General features: G+C 52.8%; 8 protein-coding genes across 8 annotated transcripts; 5 read left to right on the forward strand and 3 right to left on the reverse strand.

Annotated features, from left to right (window-relative positions):
- Positions 1-827: 827 nt before the first annotated feature.
- On the forward strand, positions 828-1,511 carry AB675_10498 (uncharacterized protein; the record flags this gene model as incomplete). Its single annotated transcript, XM_018139275.1, has 1 exon — positions 828-1,511. One exon carries the CDS (start codon positions 828-830, stop codon positions 1,509-1,511), a length of 684 nt encoding a protein of 227 aa, XP_017995839.1.
- Positions 1,512-2,067: 556 nt separating this feature from the next.
- AB675_10499 (uncharacterized protein) lies at positions 2,068-3,813 on the forward strand (the record flags this gene model as incomplete). The annotated part of the gene is made up of 1 exon (XM_018139276.1): positions 2,068-3,813. The coding sequence occupies one exon, from the start codon at positions 2,068-2,070 to the stop codon at positions 3,811-3,813; it is 1,746 nt and encodes a 581-aa protein (XP_017995883.1).
- A 983-nt stretch (positions 3,814-4,796) lies between these two features.
- AB675_10500 (uncharacterized protein) lies at positions 4,797-5,406 on the reverse strand (the record flags this gene model as incomplete). The annotated part of the gene is made up of 3 exons (XM_018139279.1): positions 4,797-5,009; positions 5,070-5,287; positions 5,367-5,406. 3 exons carry the CDS (start codon positions 5,404-5,406, stop codon positions 4,797-4,799), a joined length of 471 nt encoding a protein of 156 aa, XP_017995848.1.
- A 2,233-nt stretch (positions 5,407-7,639) lies between these two features.
- On the forward strand, positions 7,640-10,008 carry AB675_10501 (putative transporter; the record flags this gene model as incomplete). Its single annotated transcript, XM_018139280.1, has 5 exons — positions 7,640-7,877; positions 8,059-8,429; positions 8,527-9,165; positions 9,375-9,597; positions 9,650-10,008. 5 exons carry the CDS (start codon positions 7,640-7,642, stop codon positions 10,006-10,008), a joined length of 1,830 nt encoding a protein of 609 aa, XP_017995948.1.
- An 887-nt stretch (positions 10,009-10,895) lies between these two features.
- On the reverse strand, positions 10,896-11,789 carry AB675_10502 (uncharacterized protein; the record flags this gene model as incomplete). Its single annotated transcript, XM_018139281.1, has 1 exon — positions 10,896-11,789. One exon carries the CDS (start codon positions 11,787-11,789, stop codon positions 10,896-10,898), a length of 894 nt encoding a protein of 297 aa, XP_017995876.1.
- A 230-nt stretch (positions 11,790-12,019) lies between these two features.
- On the forward strand, positions 12,020-14,564 carry AB675_10503 (Serine--tRNA ligase, mitochondrial; the record flags this gene model as incomplete). The annotated part of the gene is made up of 3 exons (XM_018139282.1): positions 12,020-12,127; positions 13,225-13,489; positions 13,540-14,564. 3 exons carry the CDS (start codon positions 12,020-12,022, stop codon positions 14,562-14,564), a joined length of 1,398 nt encoding a protein of 465 aa, XP_017995863.1.
- Positions 14,565-15,043: 479 nt separating this feature from the next.
- On the forward strand, positions 15,044-18,912 carry AB675_10504 (NFX1-type zinc finger-containing protein 1; the record flags this gene model as incomplete). Its single annotated transcript, XM_018139283.1, has 2 exons — positions 15,044-17,379; positions 17,433-18,912. 2 exons carry the CDS (start codon positions 15,044-15,046, stop codon positions 18,910-18,912), a joined length of 3,816 nt encoding a protein of 1,271 aa, XP_017995904.1.
- Positions 18,913-19,762: 850 nt separating this feature from the next.
- AB675_10505 (Copper-exporting P-type ATPase A) lies at positions 19,763-23,230 on the reverse strand (the record flags this gene model as incomplete). Its single annotated transcript, XM_018139284.1, has 3 exons — positions 19,763-20,925; positions 21,002-22,822; positions 22,894-23,230. The coding sequence occupies 3 exons, from the start codon at positions 23,228-23,230 to the stop codon at positions 19,763-19,765; spliced, it is 3,321 nt and encodes a 1,106-aa protein (XP_017995887.1).
- Between the last annotated feature and the right edge of the window lie 479 nt (positions 23,231-23,709).

Below are 23,709 nucleotides of genomic sequence, written 5' to 3' on the forward strand. Positions count from 1 at the left end.
TCCTATACACATACACTTCTGTACGTATAGTATGACCTACCTCGCACCGATCCTTCTCACCTCAAGACCCCGAGGGAGGAGCGCGGCTTCCGTTCATAGCGCTCAGCTTCTTTAGTGGAAGCAGCTGTGCAGTTGAGTCAGGAAATTTGGCATCACAGTATTATAGCATCGTTGCGGGATCGTGGGTGGGCTCTCGCTCCCGGAGTAATACTAGCTGTTGAACCCGGCAACGCTGCTTCGGCCGTGCTTCTTGTCAGCAATCAGTTGTACAGGATGTGATGTCGCTGAGATCGTGATCAGATTGGCAATTCCAGCCACTCGAATTCACTGCCTGAGACGACTCCATCATCGCAGTGTCATTGGCTTACAAGCTTTCGGCTATAGCCGGCGGAGGCTGGCGATTAAATATCTTGGCAGTGCTGGCAGTCATCCTGCTTCCTGCCACCCATCTACGCAAGTGATTCATTTTGCTTCTACCTTGCGTCTCTGGTGTTGACTACATCGTCGTCGCATGACTCACATTTTCTTCGCTCGCTCAACATCGTTGCTACTGTCCACTACCATCGCTCAACACGTTTCACCAACACACGTCTACGGCCCGAACCCCGCAATCGATAACCTTAAAGACCAGCTGCCCGCAATATCTCTCCCAGCTTACTGTTCCTGGTGCATACTTCTCAGTCAGTGGTCTATATATCTGCGGCGACCGAGGCGGAGAGCTCGGGACCTTTCAGCGTTGAGGTCGCGGCGCTTTGCTCTCCAAAGCCAGCGATTCGAGCGCCTCAGATTCGGAAGCCCCCACTGAGCGCCAGCAGCTACTTGCGAAGATGGCGCCGACACATCTTGTCCACGCGGCTGGAGAGTCACTTCTTCACAGCCTTTCGTCAAGAGCTGCCACAAGTCCTGGAGACAGCATACCACTTGTCTCGGTGTTCGCTCTTGTTGGCGCGTCCGGCAGTCGTACAGGTTACACTTTGGGCAGCCGGTCACTTTTCGAAGAGACAGCCCTTGCGGACCCCTACCTCCAGCACCTCGAGAAGCGACAGCAATACATTCTTGCTATTCCCACAACATACGATACCATTGACAACTCTCCTGCTCCCGGCGCAGTTGCAGGCATCACACTAGGTGCTGTCCTGGGGTCCATACTCATTCTGTGGCTGATTCTGCTGGTCATCAGCATGTATTTCAGACGCGGAAGAGTTGTGAAGACAGAAATTATTGAAAAGCACAATCACCGTCATCGAAGTCGCAGCAGAAGATCAAGAAGTAGAGGCAGAGGGGAGACGGAACGCAGGACTAGGACAACACAGGAAGTCAGGATAGAGCGCAGTGTTTCCAGACCTCCCGAGAGCGTGGTGGTCGAAGAGGAGGAAGATGACATCGTGGAAGTTATTGAAGAGCATTCGCCTGAAAGAAGGCCGAGCAAGAGAAACAGTGGCTTCAGGACGGTTGATCCGGCTGAGTTCGGTGGTGGTAACGCACCAAGGCGGAAATTGAGTAGGCGATAATCTGCGTTCGTGACTTTGGGGTCGCTACGATCTCATGGAGCGACCAACGCGAGTCGTGCCAATGAATCCATGGTATTCAACTCTCGTATCTTTTATGTCTCGTACTTCTCTCTTTCGGGGTGACCTGGCCAATAATTGCAGCAGGTGGCTGCCAAGAATAGTATCTGCGATGTGCCTACATGCGTACAACATGAACATGAACTCACTTCTCCTCCTACTTAGTTGCCTATATGTATCTATACAAGCCTGCCTGCTTCGACGTCGATTATCAGTTTCAGAGACAGGGTTGCAAAATCGGGTTCGCATGACCCAGCCATGTTCGCAGTTCAGAGTAAGGCAACTGATGACGTGCCGAGGCGCCAAAGTTCCAATTCTGTTAAAAGTCCCAGTTCGCACTGTAACCGGGCGCAACACCATCGATTGGCGCTAGACATTTGTTCAGCTTTCGCAACTTCAAAAAGTTGCTGCCTGGTCTTGACGTGATGCTTATTTCTCTTTGCGATGAGCTTGACGTTGAATTCGACCATTCTGTCACCAAACTAGCGTACACTCACGCATGGGCCAAGACGCACGCGTTAATGTCACTATACGCTCCACCTACTATTCAGCCTTGAAAGACGATTCGACTATTCGTCTGTTTGAGCTCTTTGCCCGAAGCCATGATCGAAAGATCACGGGATGGCTTCATGAGCGTCGCTTGGGTGTCGATGCTCAAGCATACATTGGAATCTCATACCAATGGGGTCCCCCAGACCGGGCTACCGACGAGACCATTTGGGTCGATGGCTGTCGACTGCGCGTTCGGAAGAATCTATGGCAGCTACTCAGTGACCTCAGCCGGTCGGATTTGATGCCACCATCCGGCAGCCTCCTGCTCTGGATTGATTTCATTTGCATTAATCAATTGAATGACAGAGAAAGAAGCAGCCAAGTCAAATTGATGCCGCAGATCTATTCGACCGCTTTGATGGTGATAGCCTATGTTGGCTCTTCAGAATGGTACTTTCCACTACTAGCTAGACACGGTGCGATGGAGGTTTCGAACCTTAACAACAAACACTGCCTCAAGAAGCTTTTGACCAGGAGGGTCTTGCAGAATCTGACGCACAGAGAGTACTGGACGCGTTTGTGGATTGTGCCTGAGATGATCATGGCTCGAGACATCGTCTTACTCGTAGGACGAACTACGATCGAATGGAACTCATTCAGCGATGGCACTCGCGCTCTGCGCGCCAGGCTCCCAGATGCACCGCACAGGCGCTTCGCTAAAGCACCTGCTTTGGCCATCGTTGAATGGCGGAGCAGATCCACCATGATTGGGCAAGGCATTAGCGACGTCCTTTCCTACTTCAAGGGTCAGAAATGCGAGAATCCTCGCGACGGGCTCTTCGGTCTACTGGGCTTCATCGAACACGGCCCAGAGTTTCCAGTAGACTACAGTGCATCTATCACAAAAGTGTTTCATGCTGCCTGGCGATACTTTGGCGGGTCCTTATGGCACGCACACTCCTTGAGGCAAGCTCTAAGCCTCGATCGCGAGCAATACTGTAACGAAGTCAAGGAACTGACGGCGAAAGATCTGAAAGGTCCGGATCTTATCGACGACGAGCCAATTGACTCGCGCGGCCAAGTAACGCATCCGGACGAAGATCGATACTGTCTGTTGTCAGACTTCTTGAGAAGGCGTTGCGATTCAGCTACACTGAATTTGCCGCACGTGGCACGTGAGATTGATATATGTCAGTGCACGGACTGCCGAGTCCGCCTTGGAGACATAGACGAGCATTTCGCGCTCTCGCTTCAAAGAGAGAAGTTCATCATAAGGCGCATTTATGCACTACACGAGACATTCGTGGTTTACCAGAAGCAAGACAGCGTTTACCGCAAACAGGGAGCCAAAGTTATCTGGAAGCCATTCGCTTTCCTGGACTCTTACCATCGCTCGCCACATCAGACTCCATTGTTTTCATTTTCGCAGCCAGGTTTGTGTCTATACGCGATTCCATGCGGCATGAGATGCCAGGATGTCGAGCTGAGCGATTATTCCGAGGCATTGGCGTTCAATCCAAGGCTTGTCATGGGCGGAAGAATATGGATTGAGTCTCGCTGCCTCGGAAAAGTACTTTACAACATGCCGCATCCTACTTTTCAGAAACAGATCCCTGCAATGGTCAGGGAACTGGTCAAGTGGGACTCGGCTAACATGCTCTGGATTTGTGCCAGCCCAAATCCCAGCAAAAAGGGTCGACATAATGCAGTGCCCTACAGAGGAGACACAGACTCCAGCCTCGGCAAATGGTGAAGGTGTTCAATAGAAAAACTGTTTACATCCCATGCTAGCTCAAGTGTGTTCTCGGTACATCGAGGAGACACGGTGTCTTTAAGTGTACTGCTGCCTGTGAGATCACAACGGACAAAAGTATCTAGTTACCAGTCTTGGACCTTTGCAACGAACTTGTCTGACGCCTTGCCAAGAGCAGGCAACCACCAACGCAGTCCCTACTTAAGCACCTTGGTGTCGAAGTAAGTCAGGTCTGATATTCTAAGATGACTTTGACCGCGCACGTACTCCCTGTCTCAGTCCTTGAAGACTACCTGGGCAGTTTCGTCGACACAGACAGCCCTGGAACACATCGTCGCCTGCCCGAAAACGATGTGCCAGCCCAATATCTCCCTAACATCCTTACCCTCCGAACTCCACAACATGATCGCCACCCACCTTCGGCCTTCGTATCCCGACCTCCTCTCCTTGAAACTGACCTCACGGGTCCTCTATCACACCATAAATCCCACCGTCCTCGACCGAGTCACATGGCTCATAGATCGGCAAGCACTTGGCTTACCCGTGCCAAAGAACAGTGGCTGTTGTTTGAGATCTGACAAGGAATTTGTTGCAGGGAAAGAGCTCAGATGCATTCTGAGGGGAAGGAGACGACATTTGGAGTGCAAACTCTATGCGGATGATGGGTGTCTGCTGTCTGGGGATACGGAGAGTTGTTTCGTGAGGTGGGCGGACGGTGTGAGAAGGCCGCTGTGGCCAGTCAGGATAGGCAGGGCCAGGAGGGTCTGGTGGCGTGTACGGCGCCTGGGGATCGCTGCATGGAGGCGATTCGAGGGGTGGATTAATGCTGCGGGTGGGGGATTGGTGATCTTAGCGGCCACGGTGGTGTTCATCCTCTTGCCTGTCTTTGTTGCGATGTTTGTGGTAGCTGGATGAGGAACGGGAGAGACGGTCTTCACTACTGAATGCAAGAGCGGAGGCAGCGCTCGTCGACAGATGAGATCTTAGAACTTGTCCGCCGCAATTCGATTTCCGGCTTTCCAGAGCACATACAGCGGTACGCTCAAGCTGGCTGCGTAGACAGTGCTACGCAGGTAGCTCGCTGCTTCGCTCTTGACCGTCATATATAACCCTGTGTAGACTACTCGAAGCAGAAGATAGTCCGCGGCGAGGGTGTTCATCTCTCTCGTGTCGAGCTTGGCGTAGTTGCCGGCTATCTGTACGTTCTTTGTGTCAGCTGCCACTAGCTTGAGACCAGCCTTGGAGGGCTGACGTACCATAGCAGCAGCAAACAGCGGGAAACCCTCGAGCGCATTCAAATGAGCGCCTCTGGCACGGACGAGACTCTGCCAGACATTGTTGGGCAGCTTGGGCTTTAGGAGCTCAAGGTTGGTTCTGGGAACGATGTTGGTAGCGGTGTAATTTGAGGCGGTCATGCAGCGGGCGAACTGGTAGAGGTACGGTGGGAAGGCCAGGAGATACGCTGCTGGTATGGCTAGAACGGAAAATTAGCAACGAATCTCTCGTAGATTCCCTACTTGTGGCGATCAGGCGGCCTCTGTGTGCGAGCTTACCGTGGATACTCCAATTGTAGGGCTGGACTGTTGATGCCATCGTGGGGCTGCGTGTTTTCGATGCACTGAGCTGGAGCGATTCGCGGTCTCGGCGATGTTAAGGTGTCTGATACGTGGCGCTGGTTGTTTGTGGTCTTCAGTATCTGCTGGACTGGATGCACGATGTTGTGAGCATCTGAAGTGCGCCCTGGACATCATCTTATTATATAACGCGAGCACTTATCGCGTACTCTTACGACACTGGACCCAGGGTCAGGGTACCTACCTATGAAGCAGTCACCATAACGCCAAGAACATTCGCTGAGGGTGAAGCATAACGTTATGGTCCCCTTTCCGGCCCAAAAGCGTATCTGTATTCAACGACCGAGTTTATTTGTGCTGCGGATCCTGTACTGACTCTGTGCACTACGTTGACCAGCCCGTGGGTCCGATATGTTTGGGCTTGCGTCTCGCTATACAGCATTTCTGCGCGCGTCTAGAGCAGCATCGTCGGTAGCGACCTGTCCTTGACAGCTCCCTGTGTGTGCACGGCCACTTGAGTCCCTATCATTGTAATTGAGATGAGAGTACTCTGTTATTGTAAAATGCTCACCAAGGCGCTGCTGTGCGCTTATAGGCAATACTTGCCTCCGTCTGACGCGAGATGCAAGAGTCGACCTGACAAACACTCGACGCCGGGTCGCGCCTCCAATCCAGAGATCTTATGGACGACTGTGGCCCAAAACTCGAGCAGTCAAGATCGGAAGCCAACGAGATGAAGTCCTCATTGAAGACGCATTGCGGTGCAGGAACGAGGCGTGAAGAAATCGGATCCATCGATCAGCTCGCTCACAGACTCTGCCCAGGCTATTCGGGCATAAGCTGAGCGTTTTCAGCACTTGTCCAAATTCAGGTCAGGGCGGGCTCTGAAGAACAGAATGCTCTTGCAGATGAAAACAGCAAGTTTGAGATGAGCCTCATTTGAGGACTAAGTTGTTGCAGGAGCGACTCATCATCACTTGTCTCGCCAGCGAGGGTGCTGTAGGAACTCATAGAGTCCCCGTAGGAGCTGGAGAAAGTCTCATGTCATAGCTTGACTGCCTCAATGAACCCAACGAGCCATCTGTGCGAGAGCACGATGGTGGTTGATGTATCAGAAAGGCGATTCCATGCATAGCCCGTATGGAAAGACAGTTGCTACCGTTCCCAGGATGCAAGAATAGTCCGGGGTCTCCAGCTTTGGTGAGCCGACGCGTTTCTCTAACAGCGTCCTCCTCAGTGGTTGATTGCCTAATTGTGCTACGTGAGCAGGCGGCCCGTTTCGAATCATCAAAACACATCGAGATCTTTCAGGCGCAGTGCCTGCCGATCCACTGGTAAAGGTTGATTCCCACAGCCCTTGTCCTCTGATGTCATGGCTGGCCTTGGGGCCAAGACCGCGCCCAGCGTGCGCCACCCGCGAGGTGGCTAACCTTAACCTCAGGGCTTGTCTGTGTGCCAAATTTCTTGTGAGAGGTGCTTGAGTTGCTTGTCCTTCGCTTGACACAACGAAACTCGTGTTCGTATGTAGGTTTTATTGACCAGATCTCAACATAAAAAGGACTCGGTATATCAAGTACAAATATCGCAGCGACCGCGGTAGAAAGAACCAGACCGACGGCGCGGATGAGGTCTTCCGCGAGGATGGAGAAGGTGGTGAGAACTGCGTCATTGAACATGAAATCTCATCGATGAATCTTGATCCGGGTCCACCGGAAAAGCCGTCTATACCTCTCATCACGCGCCAAAAGTGCGCGGTTCTGTGTCTGTAGTAGCGTTTGTTATCGTTCAGCCTGTCGCAACTACCCAGCTATGGAGTTCGAGAAAAGCTGATCGTACCAGCTGATGGGTCGCTGGGACCGCACTACACAAATCCTGACCTCTCACAACTTTGTATCCCGTGCCGTTTGATGCTCGATGCCATCATAACGGCAGGCAAGCCATGTAACCTAACCTTACAAAGTCGCCTCGCATTGGTACTATCGGAAGAATTCCAGGATACTTTGTGGGGTGGTCGCTCCTCCCACATGACACAGAGTACCTTCAGATTACCTTATTGCTGGAAGGTACTCCATTCATAATTCTTATAGCTCGCACTTTCCTGGGGGGACTCGAGGTCATTCTTCCTTTCGCAGTTCTCGTCGTCCATTCCTCCCCTCGACCTCACCGTATACTGATGCATACATGAGATAAGACTCATCGCTACTGTATCATACAACATTGAGTAGTACAGTATCGCAACACTTGTCCACACGATGGCCTCCGAGGCCCATGAACCGGTCAGGTTTGACAACAATGCTGCGATAGCAGCCGAAGTCGAGCACGAAAAGACCGAAACCGCACGCGACAATGACTCGGACATCAGCGAAGACACCAGAGTCGCTCAACACGAGCACACCGGTGACGATGCACAACAAGAGTCCAAGTTAGAAAGACCCGGCACATATGATAAGGTCGAGATCACGGAAGAAGACTGCTACGACGAGCTCGGCTGTGAGTACAAAATACCCCAGGGAGGCCTCTGCGGCACCCAAACCTTCAAGAATCCAACCCTCCCAAAACGTCCCAGCATACCCTCAGGGAGACCTCTCTCGTGCCCAGATCTCAGAAACCACCAAACCTCACGAAACTCTCAAAATCCCCTCAGTGCGCCCTCTGACTAACATTTGCATAGATGGCTTCTCTCCCTTGAAGAAATGGACGGTTCTCACCATCGTCTTCCTTGTACAGGTATCCATGAACTTCAACACATCACTCTACTCCAACGCTATCAAGGGCATCGGCGAAGAATTCAACGTCAGCGCACAGGCTGCGCGTCTGGGTGCTGCGATTTTCCTCGTCACCTACGCTTTCGGCTGCGAGCTATGGGCACCTTGGTCAGAGGAGTTCGGACGAAAGCCTGTCCTCCAGGCTAGCATGTTCCTTGTCAATATCTGGCAGCTCCCTGTGGCCTTACCACCAAACTTCGCAACTATTCTCGTTGGTCGCGCGCTCGGAGGACTGAGCACTGCTGGTGGCAGTGTCACTCTGGGCATGGTTGCTGATGTGAGTGCCCCAAAACGAAATCGATGCGATACTCGACGGAGTCATCGGCTGAGAACATCTTCATTTCCACCTCACTTGTACTGACCGTTGTTCACAGATGTTTGAAGCCGACAATCAGCAGTATGCTGTAGCCTACATCGTCTTTAGCAGTGTCGGTGGCTCTGTCCTCGGACCTATTGTGGGAGGCTTTGTCGAACAGCACCTTGCATGGAGGTGGAATATCTGGATCCAGCTCATATTTGGCGGTGCCGTACAGATCGCTCACTTGTTCCTCGTCCCGGAGACTCGAAGCACCATTATGATGGACAGAATTGCCAAGAAGCGCAGAAAGAGCGGCCAGGATCCCAACATCTATGGTCCCAACGAGCTTGAGCCTTTCAGAGAGCGATTCTCCATGAAAGAGACACTGCAGATCTGGATGCGACCTTTCAAGATGTTTGTCACTGAGCCTATCGTGCTGGTGTTGTCGCTTCTGTCAGGTTTCTCCGATGCGCTCATCTTCATGTTCATCCAGTCCTTCGCACTGGTCTACGAACTATGGGACTTCTCAGCTCAACAAGTCGGGCTTTCATTCCTAGCTATCGGTGTCGGCTACCTTCTCGCCTGGCTCTCCTTCTTCCCAGCAATCAAGCGCAACATCGCGAAGCGCCGGAAGTTTCCTGATGATGAACGAGTCCAGTACGAGGATCGTCTATGGTGGTTATTATATACTGCGCCATGTCTGCCTATCGGCCTTGTAAGTCCCAACGTTTCTGCTTCGAGATTTTCAGAAGTTGCACAGAGCCCTCCCTGGCTAGGATTTCTCGATAAATCTCGAGTCTCCTGTTTCTGCTCCTTTTCCTGCTCCCTTACTCCTGTTCCTGCTCTTGTTCCTGCTCTGGTTTCTTGTTCCTGTCCCAGTTCGTGTTACAGCTCGTATTCTTCGTCACTAATGCTCTTTCACAGATCATTTTCGCTTGGGTATCTACCGGACCACCGCTTCCGTGGATCGCCTCTATGATTGCGGCAGCGATCGTCGGCATCGCGAACTATGCTATCTACATGGCTACAATCGACTACATGATCACTGCCTACGGCCCCTACTCTGCGTCCGCGTGTGGTGGTAACGGATGGGCCAGAGACTTCCTCGCTGGTGTGCTCACGCTCCCAGCAACGCCATTTTTTGAAAGTGAGTTCCCCCAACGTAGACTGCGGAAGAGCCGTTACTGACAAGACTGCAGACATCGGAGCAGATGCTGGCGGCAACAAGCACCTCGCCTACGCGTCTACCATTCTGTTCTGCATTTCCGCTGTGCTCGTCATGGCCGTTTACGTGATTTACTGGAAAGGTCCAGTACTACGGAAGCGCTCGCCATTCGCCCAGCAGCTTGCAGACGCCCGCAGCGACAACGAAGGCAGACGACTCTCCTACATCCCCGCCGGCGAAAGCCGTAGAGCCAGCTCCGCCACGTACGGATGGAGCGATGCCAATCGTCAAAGCTACGCGGCTGGAGCGGAAGCACGTCGCAGGAGTATGGGCCCTAGATTGGATAGCCATCATCGGCGTCGCAGTTCCGCCGGGGTGAAGACTGAGGTTTGATTTAGAGCAGAATCTTGAATATACGATCTGAAATGGGCCACAGGGAGGACTCTGGCGGTTTTGGCAGTGTAAAGTCATCGATAGCCAATGAAATGCAATCGATATCAATCTCACACCTCTTTGAGGCCAATGTTTATGACCTGAGCGTCAAAAAGAGATGGCTTGATCGTAAGATGATCCTCGAAACCAGACGACTTGATCGTGAGCCGAGCGTCGAAACGAAATGACTTGATCGTCAAACGAGTCTTGCTTGTGGTACGGGTACAATATAATCTTGATAGTGCAGCGCCCTCCCTGGCTGGAAATCTATGAAATTAGCGCAGTGTCTACGTCGTGTCCAAAACCTATACAGTGACCTCCCTGGCTCAATTTCCCCGTTGCAGCTGTCTGCATGACCTGACCTATCGCTCAAGGAAGGCTCATCTCAAGCCTTCCGTTCAATCAGCCAGACATTCCAGAACTTCAGCGTCCTCCCTGGCAGAGAAATTCCCGATACAGTACATCACTTACCCTAGCTGGAGCCTCTGTCAAATTAGTGGAAGAATGCTGTACCTTCAGCGTCCTACTCGAGGGAATTCACAAAGATCGTGGGGGCCGATGGAATCAGAACGGAAACACGCACGCGAGACGCGCGTTGAGTAGTGAATACATTCTGCCTGATCAGTCGAGCTCGAAAATATTCTATAGCTGTATTCTTCCCTCATCCCCACCCGCTTCCTCGCCACCATCTTTCCAAACTCGATCCCATCGCACACAGCCCAAAACACCCGCCGCAATCAACGCGCCGACCGCACTCACCAGAAATGGCATGCCTAACCACACGCCCCCGCCCTTGTCCAACCCTACACTGAACAGCTGCGCGTTCAATGGGTGCGCCACCACTGTACTCAGCACTCCCGCGACAGTGAGGACGCTGAATACGCGACCGTTGTCCTTCGGGTTGACGAGGGAAGCGGCGAGCGCTTGTAGGCTGGCGGCGCAACCCATTCCCAGTGTCTCAAAGGCGAGGGCGAGTAGGAGTAAGACTGGGGTGGGTGAGAGGCTTGGGCCGTGTAGGACAGGCTGAGGACGAGAAGGGAGAGGCCGGAGATTCTGGCATTGAGGTGGGTTGGAGAGGGCGGGGTGGGTGGCGTTGGTGGCGTGGGGTTCGGTTGTGTTGTGGTATAGTCGGAGGGCAGTGGTTGAGTGGCGATAGTGGTATCGGTGGTGGTGTTCGATGGGGTAGAGAGGCGCTTGGTAAGGTATTTGGTGAAGAGCGGGAGGAGCAGGAAGAGCGAGATGGTCGCGGCGATACCTTGCAATGAGAATAGGAAGGCGGCGTTGGCGAGCGTCCAGTTGTAGCGTAGGGAGATATATTGTTGGAGGACGTCGCCGAGGACGGCACCGAAAGCAGTCAAGGGCGTGATAAGGACCAGAATGATTAGCTGGCGCGAGGACCAGACTATGCTCAGTGAGGCGAACCCGTCTTTTATGTGCTGCAGGATAGAGCGTTTGCTTGAGGTCGGGTTGGCGTCAAGGTCGGATATTGGCCTGTCATCCAACGTGGGTTTAGACAGGGTTTCTGGTACAGACCAGGAGGCCGCGATCAGAAGCACGAGTCCGCCAAGTCCCGTGATGAACGCCCACCAAGCGTTGAATTGCATCAGGGAACCGGAGATCAAAGGGCCGAGGACTTTGCAGAACTGGCCTACAGCGGAGATGCGGAAGAGGCTCGTGGCTAGAGCCTCTTTCGATGTGATGTCGCACATTATGCAGACGAACACCAGGTTCAGTACAGTCATTCCGCCGGACAGGAAATTGAGCAAAGGCGCCAGCCATATGGCTTCCAAGGGCACGCTTCCGCCGAGCGAGCAGATGAGGCGACCCAGAACTGTTGTGCAGTGACGGTGATGAGTCCTAGAAGCAGAAGTGCTCGTCTTCCAATGATGTCGATAATTATCCCACACGGGATAGACATGATCAGGGCGGGCGCGGCGTCGAACATGGAGTACAGACTTCGAAGCCTGGCAACATGGCTTTGTATAGCGGCATGCTTGCATTGGTCTTCGGGGATGGTACCGGTGGATGGTATTTGAGATGGGTCATGTTGCTGGAAGTATTGCTGGCAGAAGATCTGTTCGTAGATTCTGACTTGCGCTGGCAATAGAATCTGAAAACTTATGTTGGCGATGAAAACACATATATAAAGCTGGATGCGTGTACTCCGCCAGGGGTCGGCCTTGGACTGTGACGTCGGCAAGAGCGAGTCAGTATCGCTGGCGTTCGACAGTAAGTCATCGTTTTCAGAGGCAGTAGTCTCGACATCATGTTGTATGATGGTTGTTCGGCCCATCTCGAAGCTGCTGGTTACACGAGTCAGGGGTGCAATGAGAGTTGTAGGTTTTGGCGCCGTTGACATGATAAGAAATATAGAACATGCGGCTCGAGAGCACGCAGGGTCGAGTATCGGAATTGTGTCCCGCTAGCTTGAATACCAGAGGTTCTTGTTCATCATTGATAAGAAACGGTGGTGCCTGATGCTAGAGTAGCAGTTCCTCGCGCTTCTGCGGGTGAGACCCTGGGCACCTTGGAAGTTGGATTGGCGCTGTAGAAAGCTCAGGCTTCAATTTTGCCGACCAATGAAAGCTAATATGTACATGGACTCGTAGCGAACGACAGCAACAATACAAGGCATCGAAAGGAGTGACATTCAAGCAGGAGCAATGGAGTGATACTTGATACGAGTTGGATTCAAAACGAGGCATCCCACTTGGCCCGTGCCCGGGGTTCAGCATGGTCCTGCGAATGACGGTCGACCAGCATCTGCCCGGGCCGTTCGAGGACTGCGCCACTGCTGTCCATGGGCAACGAGACATGAAGTCGCATGCACGATGCAACAGCAGGCACTCATGTTAATGAAGGATTCCGGCTGGCGCAAGCAAAAAATGGTATCCACGACCCTCAAGTTGAAGACGATGAACCGCGTCTGCAGCATCATGGGCACGACGGGACAACATACGCCAAGGCCGGTTCTCCAATTCCATTCGAGTTCGTCGAACGCGTTTGGGACATCTCCCTTGAGCTGCTATCTTCGTTCGCCTGATGTCGAGGTCGACGCTGCCCTCCTGGTTCTTCCGACAATCTCGAAGAGCCTTTTCCAGTTCATCATGTAGATACTCGAGTCTCCGGCCGTCCACAGCGCCAAAACAAACCCCAGACCTTGCTCATATCCGACAGAACGTCGAGCTCTACTCCGAGAATGCGAGGATAAGGAATTACCTGAGTCATGTGGAAACTCCAGCAAAGATCGCTGCTGCACAGCTGAGGATCAACGAGATCAACGAGTTGCAGAAGTCGCCTCGTCAGCAGATCAAGAAGCTTGAGAAGCAGCTACATGACCCTGCGGTGGACAGAAATGAGATACTGGCAGCGATCAAAGAGATCAGGCCTACCATCGACCGTCTCGTGCAAGAGCAAGATGCCAACAGTGCGCTTGCACATGGTCTAGCCTGCTCGTTGCCCAACTTGACAAGCCCGAATACACCTCGTGAGGGATCAGGCAGGTGCTCGAGTACATCAACTACGACCCGGCTTCTCCGCCAAGTTTTGATCCGGGAGCCGATCATTCTAAGATTGGCGAGGCTCTGGACCTGATCGAGTTTGCCGCTGCCGGACAGGCATCGGGATGGGGCTTCTACTATCTGCTCAATGAAGGCGCTTTGCTCGAGCAGGCTCTGGTCCAATATGCTCTTGCAGTGGCACGAAAACGAGGGTGGATGATGATTACGCCTCCTTCGCTTGTGTACTCACACATGGCCGAGTCATGTGGCTTCCAGCCGCGAGATCAGAATGATGAGCAGCAAATATGGCAGGTGGCACAGCCGGAGAAGGACGCCGCCAAACCCAAGAGAAGCCTCGCCGCGACAGCGGAGATTCCATTGGCAGGCCTCTACGCAAGCAAAGCCATTCCGGAGGATGAGCTACCGATCAAAGTCATTGGAAGCAGTCGTTGCTATCGAGCTGAAGCCGGGGCACGAGGGGTTGATACCAAAGGGCTGTATCGAGTACATGAGTTCACTAAAGTTGAGATGTTTGCGTGGGCTGATGGGACCGAAGTTGCAGAGTCAGGCGGTCATAGTGCGTCCCAAGCGGATCTGTTATTCCTAGAAATGGTGGAGATCCAGAAGGAGATATTGTCATCACTCGGCCTTCCATTTCGGATACTGGAGATGCCGGCATCGGATCTGGGTGCCAGTGCCTTTAGGAAAATCGACATCGAAGCTGTTTTCCCATCGCGCATGAGTAGGGACGACGGATGGGGCGAGCTAACGTCGGTCTCCATGTGTACAGATTACCAAAGTCGACGGCTGGACACTAGGATCTTTGATCGGAGTGGATCGCGGAAACGATTTGCACATACCTTGAATGGGACGGCTATGGCTGTGCCACGCGTGCTGGCGGCTATATTGGAGCATGGATGGCGACAAGAAGAGAAATGTGTTATGATACCCCAGGTGCTGGTTCCATACATGGGTGGACTGGATCGCATTACGGCACAATCAAAAAGTAAGCGATAGACCGTACTACAGCAAGCGTTCTCTCATGCTCGCGGACTCGTCCATGCAGAGATTTATGGCGACGTCTAACCAGTCCAAGATTCTGATGTCCTCTTTAATGCCATGGCTCGGTTGTGCGGATCCTGGAATCAGGCACAAGCCTCTCAACGATGTGTGAGCCCCTGAGGGCAAGAAGTCAGGATCAGCTGCTGGTAAGTAATGTTTGACGAGTAGGTCATGCCACTGGTGCCTCTGCCAGCCTCTTCAAAACTGTGCCAAGACCCGAGTCGTCAAACGTGCCTGCCTTTGCCCACAAAGCACTTCCTCTCAGCAACAGCTACTGACTCTTCATCTCATTCTTCTTGTCTTGCTTGCTTCAGCGACTCTGTTGGTTCTTCTGCATTTCGATCACCATTCATCGATTTGCTCTGACAACCACAGCACTACTGCACAGCACTATCCTCTGCAGGAATTGAAGCACCCTACTTTACTCTTTCAACATGGACAGCATCCGCGCCAAGTTCTCTAAGCGTGTTTGTCCAGAGAAGTACGACTCAGACAACATCCTCTCTTTGGAACCACAATGCTACAACCAGGTGGCGTTCTACGACAGCTTTGACGGCCCTCAGCCCCAGCACGATAACGATCACGTCCAATATGAGCTCATTACCATACTTCCGACGATGGACGAGATACTCGCAGCCTACAAACGTGTGTACCAACCTAAGAAGGACTATGGCTCACCAAACCCACACTCAGTTGGCATGCTTCGACATCTCGACCTCATGTTCCGTCAGCTGCGCCAGGAGAGCATTCACCCTATCAAAGACATCTGCTACGTTGCTGCTCAGATGGCCTTCGTCCCTCCATCACATCAGCCATCGACTTCGCAGCAGGTTCCTGCAGGAACCCTTCCACTCGGCGAGAACATGTCCTTGGACACTGCTGCAGGTCGTACTGAAACCTTCATCGCAGATGTCAGAAATCCAGCGACAAAAGATGCTTTCGATTCAGCAGTAAGAGAGACATACATGGGTAATCGCTTCTTTCTCTATGAAGGTGCTCGTGTTGAGGAGCTCCAGGCGCATGAACGAAATGCCATCAATGTACGCTTGTCATTCAACTGCCCCGAATATCTAAGAGGTGGTCGGCTGTTCAAAAGTAATCGCTTACAGAATGGCTTCATGATGGCGCTTCTGTGTCACAACAATATTAAGCACGAGCTCGAGGTCTTCTACTTCAGCATCCACTTGCGTCAGAGTACTGTGTCGATGGACTGTCGAGGTGGCAACGGTCAAAAAGCGGCGATACTATGCACCCTGATCCCAGAATCGACAAAAGATGACGTTCTCGAGCTCGCCAGATATGCTCAGAATCTGGAGCCTGGCATGGAGTTCTGTCTGGTTGAATTTCCCAGACTTATGCATCACGGCTTCTACCATTGCTTGAAAAGACTACAACAGTTGTCGGTCGTGGGCCCACGTGGAGATGTCGCCTTTCGCGATTATGTCGCACCGTCACGATCGCCCGAAGAGTTATCGCAGGCAAGACTCACACACGCACTTGCTGGCACTCGATCCATACAAGATGTCAGACCACCGCGATACGCACGAGACCCCGGATTTTCGTTCGACTTGAGCTCAATTTTTGAAGGTCGCAAGACTTCTTTCAGCTTGCAGGACTTATCAAAAGTGACCTCTTTGGACTCGGAAGCACTTGACTTCGAGCAAGATAAAGCATTTCGCTACTGCTTGACGAACGAATTCGCGTTCGTTCAAGGACCTCCGGGGACTGGCAAGACATACCTGGGCCTCCGATTAGCGCAAGTTCTTCTAGCTTCTCGACCCTCGAAGCCAATCCTTGTCGTCTGCCTGACCAACCATGCGCTCGACAACTTTCTGTCCGGACTGATTGGTGCTGGCGTCAAGGACATTGTTCGTGTAGAATCCGGCAGTAAAGAAGAATGGACAGCGCCACTCAATCTTAGAATGAAAGCAAGGAAGGCACGGAATAGCCCTCGAGAGACTGCTGCCAAGTCGATGGCCGCTCGGAAGCGCAAGCAGGCATACACAAATATCAACGACTGGTGTTGCAATGTATCGGCACAACTCTGCCATGTCCCCTCGCTATCACCTTCAGATGACGTTGGGTCAGCCATGGAAGGGCCTATTAACAAAATCCGCACCAACGATATGCTGGGTTCAGTCGGTGGTAAGCCTCGTCCAGCTGACCCGGAAGCTGCTGCGAGGAGTCTTGCCGAAGACGTTGATAGTCACAACGAAGCCAGCAAGATCACCCAGACGGTCAGAGAAAATGTCGATGTCCGCGTTTTGAGCAGTGCGTCGATCATCGCCATGACGACGACCGCTTGCGCAAACAGATGGGACGTACTGCGACGCGTTGGAGTGGAGGTCGTTATATTCGAGGAGGCCGCCGAGGTCATGGAGCCACACACTCTTTGTGCTCTGCTTCCGTCACTTCAGCATGCCATCTCAATCGGAGATCCCAAGCAGCTACGCCCAGAGGTGTCCGATCAGTGCCTGACATTGGAGAAATGCCCCGATCACAGACTGGACGAATCTCTGTTCGAACGCATGGTGTCGCCAGTCGACCCATCGGCTGCGCGGCTGTGCTATGAGCATTTGGGTCTCCAGCGTCGTATGCATCCAGATATTGCAGAACTTTCTCGTCTTACCTATCCATTTCTACGCGATCACGAATCAACCAAAGACCACGAACCAACCTTTGGCATCAACGAACGATCGTTTGGTGGGATCATGATGTTCCGGAGCGCGAAGCGACTGAAGAGAATAAGTCTCGCATCAATGATCATGAAGTGGATATGGTCACGGCTCTCGTCCATTATCTTGTCACGAACAGCGGATACAGTCAAGGTGACATCGCTGTTCTCACGCCGTACACTGGACAGCTTGCTGCTCTTCATCAAGCGCTCAGTCTCACGTGCCATGTTTGGCTTGATGAACAGGACCGTGAGAACTTGCTCAACGATGAGCAATTGACTGGCGATGTTGGTCGCAGTCGCGAAAAAGAGGCAGTCACAATGGAAGATATGCTTCGAATCACGACCGTCGACAACTTCCAAGGCGAAGAAGCCAAAGTTGTCATCCTGAGTACGGTCCGCAGTGGCGGTAGTGCCGGATTCCTCTCCATCGAGAACCGTATCACAGTTGCATGCAGTCGAGCTCGCGACGGGTTCTACGTCATCGGCAACTCGAAGACTCTTGGTCAAGTTCCATTATGGCGGGAGATGATCAGCTTGCTAGGTCCACGCAGAATTGGCCCCAACATTATCACCCAGTGCGGCAATCATCCGGATCACTCCTCAAGAGTGCGCCATCCAGACGACTTTTTTGAAATCCCGGAATGTCCAGTCAGATGTCAGGATATCCTCGAGTGCGGCCATAAGTGCGATCGCAAGTGCCATCCGAAGTCGCTTCACAAGCGTGGCGCCTTGCCCTGTGAGCATGCATGCGAGAGAGAATTGAAGTGTGGCCACAAGTGCACTTTGCCGTGCGGCGCAGACTGCGGCAACTGCTTGACGCCCGTTCGACAAGTCATCCTACCTTGCGGACACTCTGGTGCGAAGGTCTGCTCGGGCGGTATGCTGACTTGCAACGCTGTGACCGGCAATGAGAAGCTTCCTTGTGGACATATTCGCAAGATATTGTGTGCCGAGGCCGAGAAGCTCCGAGGCCGTGGTCGAGCTTGTGAGGCTTGCAGAGCCAAAGACGATGGGGACAGCAGTGAAACCAGCAACAACTACATGTACGGAGAGGGTCGTGTTGTCAGTGGGAGCGAGGATTCGTCGTTGGGACACAGCTCAAATTCAAAGCAGACCATGGTGGACGGACTTGACGAGCAGGCATTCATTGAAGAAATGCTCAAGCGTCGCGCTCTGACCGGCGAGATTATATCAAATGGTGCTGCTATGCAGCCAAAGACGGCATCAGATGGTGGGAGTGACGGTAGCAAGCGTGTCAATGGGGATGAGAACGTCGAGGACGACCAAAGACTTAAGGAAACGAAGGACAACGGTCTTGACGGCGAGATTCTCGTCGATGTTTCGCTTGTATCGACCAAAGCCCACGACAGAGACAAAGCAGAATCTCAGACCGACAGCGACTCAAAACAGCGTCTGGATGTGGAGGCCAAGCATTCCTCGAAATCATCCATGTCGACGGCAGAGGCCTTCAGCTCTGAGAATGCTAGTCTCCGGCCGCGATCTATCGTTGGCAAAGAAGGAGTGGGTGAAGCTGCCTCATGTGCCGAGCTCGAGTTAAAAAGCGAGTTTGAGCAGTTCATGATGAAGATGCGATCGCCTGCATCCGGACCCAAAATTCCGACTTAGAGCGTCCTCATCACCAGCTGGCTGACCCACCTGCCGGGACATTGGAAATGGTCGGTCGATCGTCCTCAAACGCAGTGGAGCTGTTGCAAACCAGGCGGGAGTTATGCGCATGTGAAAGCCTCACAGAAGTGAGCTGCACAAAAGTGTTTAATTTCAGAAATAGGAGCGGAAGTAGATAGGTTCGGAACCGAAAAAGGCTCTCTGCTCTTCATCACACCTCTTCCTTGCTCTTGACCTCGATCCAACATCGCTCTTGCCCCATCAGAGTCGACCTGGCATCTCCGTACCTTGTAGCCCTCCGGAAGTCTGCACTCATATGGGAAGGATCAAGCATGAAAGGGCCAACGGCAGCAGCGATCCAACAGATGAAGGCAGACGTTGGGAAGGTGCGATCGAATACTGCCGAGTACCGACAGGTATGGACGGCAGTCGCAACTGTGTCGTAGGCTCTTGGCCCGATAGCCTGTGCAGCAACGATGTACGGGTTGTGGCTGTCAAAAGTATATTTCTTGTCAACCGGTCCAAGACAACCATCATCCAGTCATCCGGTCTGACAGCCACGAAAATCAAGGTAGCGTCCCCAAAGCTCCCCTCAGGAACAAGTTTTACATGGCACATGAGACTCATCATAAATCATTACTTCAAGCGAGCTTGACATAGAGATATGCTAGACTGATACAATGCTTCGACAAATAGGTAGCCAGAAATGATCCAATCTCAATGATCCCAAGGGAAATCAAGCGACCACAAGCATCACTCCGCCACCTTCCCCTTCCGCAATGGCTTCCACTTCGGCATTTTCAACTCAGGCAGCCTCAGCGCCAGACTACTTCCCACCACACTAACACTACTACACGCCATTGCCAGACTCGCCCACACCGGACTCAGCCTCCAGCCCTCCTGCGTGCTCGTCGCTCCGAGCGGGAAGAACACGCCCGCGGCAACAGGGATAAGGGTGACGTTGTACACCAGTGCCCATGCGAAATTGAGCTTCACCCCGTCGGAAGACCCGGCGGGAGAGGTTGAGCAGTGTGGGGATTAGGGAGAGGTCAGCGCGGAGGAGGATGAAGGACGAGGCGTTGATTGCGATGTCGGAGCCCGACGAGAGGGAGATGGAGACATCGGCGGCTGAGAGGGCGGGCGCGTCGTTGAGACCGTCGCCCACAAAAGCGATGATGCGGCGCTTCGGGACCTTTGGTGCAGCATCTTGACTTTGTGGTGCTGGTGCTATGTATGGATTCTTGGCCATTGCGGCGGCGATGGCTACTTGAATCTCTGTGTTGTAGTGCTCCGCGTTCCAGCTCATCTGGTATTCTGATTGCTGGAGTGCCTGGATATATGCTGCTTTGTCCTGCGGAAGTGCAGACGGTCGCACGTGCGTGATTGGAAGAGATAGTTGTGTAGCTATGGCAAGTGCAGTGATGGGATTGTCGCCTGTACACATGTGCACCGATATGCCTCGAGACCGCAATCCTTCAATTACAGCTGGCGCTTCCGGTCGTAGGGGATCTGCGATTGCAAACAGAGTGACTGCGTAGTAGCGATTGGTGACTGTTTCTGGTGGACGTATTGACAAAATAGCAATGGAGTGGCCTTGCAGCTGGTGGTTCTGGATCGATTTGCGCATAAAGTATAATGATGTGTTGATGAGGGTGTGATCCCGGTCAGACTGCTCCGTCCCAGCGTACTTGCTCTCGAACTCAGCGTCATGTTCGCTCAACTTGTCGGTGAGATCCTCGCTGCCAATGGCTGCATCGAAGACCCGGGTTCCACTCTCGTCTTGTATAGTGACCTTTGCCTTCATGCCTTCGCCTGGTACTTCGTTGATCTCACTCAAGCTTACCTTCGAGGTTAGAGTCTCAACATGCTTGACGACAGCTTGAGCTATGGGATGCGTTGAGGTAGCTTCCAATGCCTTAGCAATCGCGAGTGCCGTTTCAGCATCAACGAGAGAAGACCAATCGGAGTAGTCATCGCAGTCAACGACATTCATCTCACCCTGCGTCAAGGTGCCTGTCTTGTCGAAGACCACAGGCGTCGACATGTGCGGCTTCCTGAAAGGCTTGGCCGCCCCCATGTACGAGTATACCGCTTCTCGCAGCCATGCCTCCACCAACAAATAACGCGGTCGGCGCTGCTAAGCCAATGCCGCATGGGCAGGCGATGACAAAGACAGCAATCGCGAACTCAAGGGACCAGAATGCCCAGCCACCTTGCTTTCCATCCAGCCACGGAGCTGGTAAGCTGCCGCTGAGACCTAGTGAGAGCCAGGTGATCCATGTTGTGATGGCAAGAAGAGTGATGACGGGAACGAAGTAGCCAGTAATCACATCGGCGACTCGCTCGATAGGTGCGCGCTTCGCCTGTCCGCTTCGTACGACGGAGATAATATGATCAAGCATCGATGTGCCACCCACTTCGCTAACTTTGATGGTTACAGGGTCGCCGATGTTCATGGTCCCAGCATACACAATATCTTGTTTGCGCTTCGTCACCGGTCTTGATTCGCCTGTCAACGAGCTTTCGTCGAATGAGAATGTTCCCTCAACAAATATCAGCCCGTCGGCTGGTGGTGAGTGTCCACGCTGCACCATGACAAGGTCGCCCAGTTCGAGTTGATCCACCGGTACTCTATCCTGAGACGACCCCTCAACATCGACGAGGATGGCTTCTCTAGGCTTGAGCTGACCCAGCATCGTGACAGCGTCGCCTGTCTTGGCTTTTGAGTACGCCTCGAGGTATCGACCGATAAGAATGAAGAAAGTCAGGAATGTAACAGCGTCAAAGTATGTGTTGGACATCGTGTCATGATGAGCTGGAGATTGGACAGCATTGGCGACCAAGACTCCGAACGATGACACGTAGGCGACCATGGTAGCGGCACTGATCAAAAGATTCATACTGCCAAATCTGTACAGCCGTTTGAGGTAGGGGAATTTGCTGCCGGGCTTCCAGATAACCCAGATCTCCTTGGCAGCGCGGCGATGGAAGAGATCAGCACCGAAGAACATCACTGGAGTCGTGATGATGAACAGTGCCCACTCGATACGTGTCACATTTCCACCCCATATCGGTTCTTCAAACCACATCCGGGTACCATTGTGTTTGGGGACCAGCGACATATAGACCACGCCGATGACAAAAGTCGGAATGGCGATCACGCCAGCGAAAAGCAGACGATACATGATCGACCGCTTCTCGGCCTGCTGTAGACGTCGCGAGCGCTCCTCCAAGGTCGGTTGAGAATAGATAGCGACAGTGAAAGCTGGATCGACATCGGCCACAGCGCGAATGATGCTTCGTATACTGATAGCGCCATCTGGCAGATACGCAACTTGCATGATAGGATTCCGGATTGTAGGTCGTTGTAGGATCTTTATGCTATCCTCGCGACCTCCTGGCTCGGATACAAGTCTGCTCATCGCATCCACGATCCGATCTGGACAGTTGTTGCAATGCATACCGCCGATCTCTAGCTCGACAGTCCTTTCCGGTTGACGCTCCCGGTTTCGCGTTGCTTCTGGTGTAGATCCGACATCGTTGGCCATCGGCTTGTCCTCCACAGTAGACACAACTTCAGCTCCATATCCGAGGTCTTCAATCCCATCGATCAGCTCTTGAACTTTGCTCTTGCCTTTGATCGTGAAAGTACCGCTATTGCTAACAAGATCTATGGAGATCTTGCTCACAATGGGCAAGTTCTCAAGTCCACGCGTGATAGTTGCCAAACAAGAAGAACATGTCATGCCCTCAATCGCGATCGTAACCAGACAATCACGTTCTTCGCTGCCATCGTCGACGACTTTGACCTCCTCTGCTTCAGCATCCGCGACCTGGTTTATGGGCCCTTTCTCGACATCGCCGGGTACAGGCGAGCTAGTGATGATGAGCTGTATAGTCGTGAACGGATCTTGAAGGGCCAGCCTTTGAAGCCGGATGAATGTGTAGACGACATAGCCTTCTCTTTCTTGCAAGCATCACAATTGTCGATATGAGCCCGCTGGGTTCGGCGCTCCATGCGAGACCATGTTGCTGTATGATGGTGCGGTGGCGGAGCATAATCCTCCTCAGCGATGCGTTGACCATTCGCATCTTCAACCGTGATGTGCCGAACCTCGAAGGCTGAGTCGGTCAGTGCAGTAGCGATCTGAGCCACACCAGACACAGCCTCGTCAAACGAGCATCGAATCGTCTGGCGTATCAGGGATACCTCGACCGGCCCACGTAGTCCTGGGAACTCCGCACCGAGAACATCTTGGACCAGAGACGCACATGACGGACAGTGTAGATTGGTGACCAGGAAGGTGACCGTAAGCATAATGCAAAGCTGTTGGGAAGATCAGAGTGCTTCGCTCAATCTGAATTTCAGATGATGACTTGTGCTGAGACAAGGCCAGCGGCGACTCTATACAATGGTTTGGATTCTGCAAGATACTGGCAGATACAGGTTTCAACCCGTGGTCGGTTCTCGAGCACCGTGGAGTGTTTGCGCTTTGTCGACGATTCGTGCCAGGCTATGGGCAAGTAGAGAAGGCAGGACTCCAGACTATTGGTACTGACCAGACGTGCAGAGATTGGGAGAGGCAAGCGCGTTCAAGACGAGCAGACGAGGGGTCAACTAAGTATCACAGCAGAAATCAAGGAAAGAGCTGGAAGTCGGGGCGGACTGCAGCAGCATCTTTGCGAAGGCGCGTCAATTGTGCGTCTTCTAAACCACGGAAGATGTGTAAAGACATCATCGAATCAGCACGAAAGCTCATACCGGGCGATTTGAGATTCTGCAAGGTTGCGTGGTTT

This window comes from Cyphellophora attinorum, assembly GCF_001299255.1.
Source record: "Cyphellophora attinorum strain CBS 131958 chromosome Unknown Contig35, whole genome shotgun sequence".
Classification (NCBI taxonomy): domain Eukaryota; kingdom Fungi; phylum Ascomycota; class Eurotiomycetes; order Chaetothyriales; family Cyphellophoraceae; genus Cyphellophora; species Cyphellophora attinorum.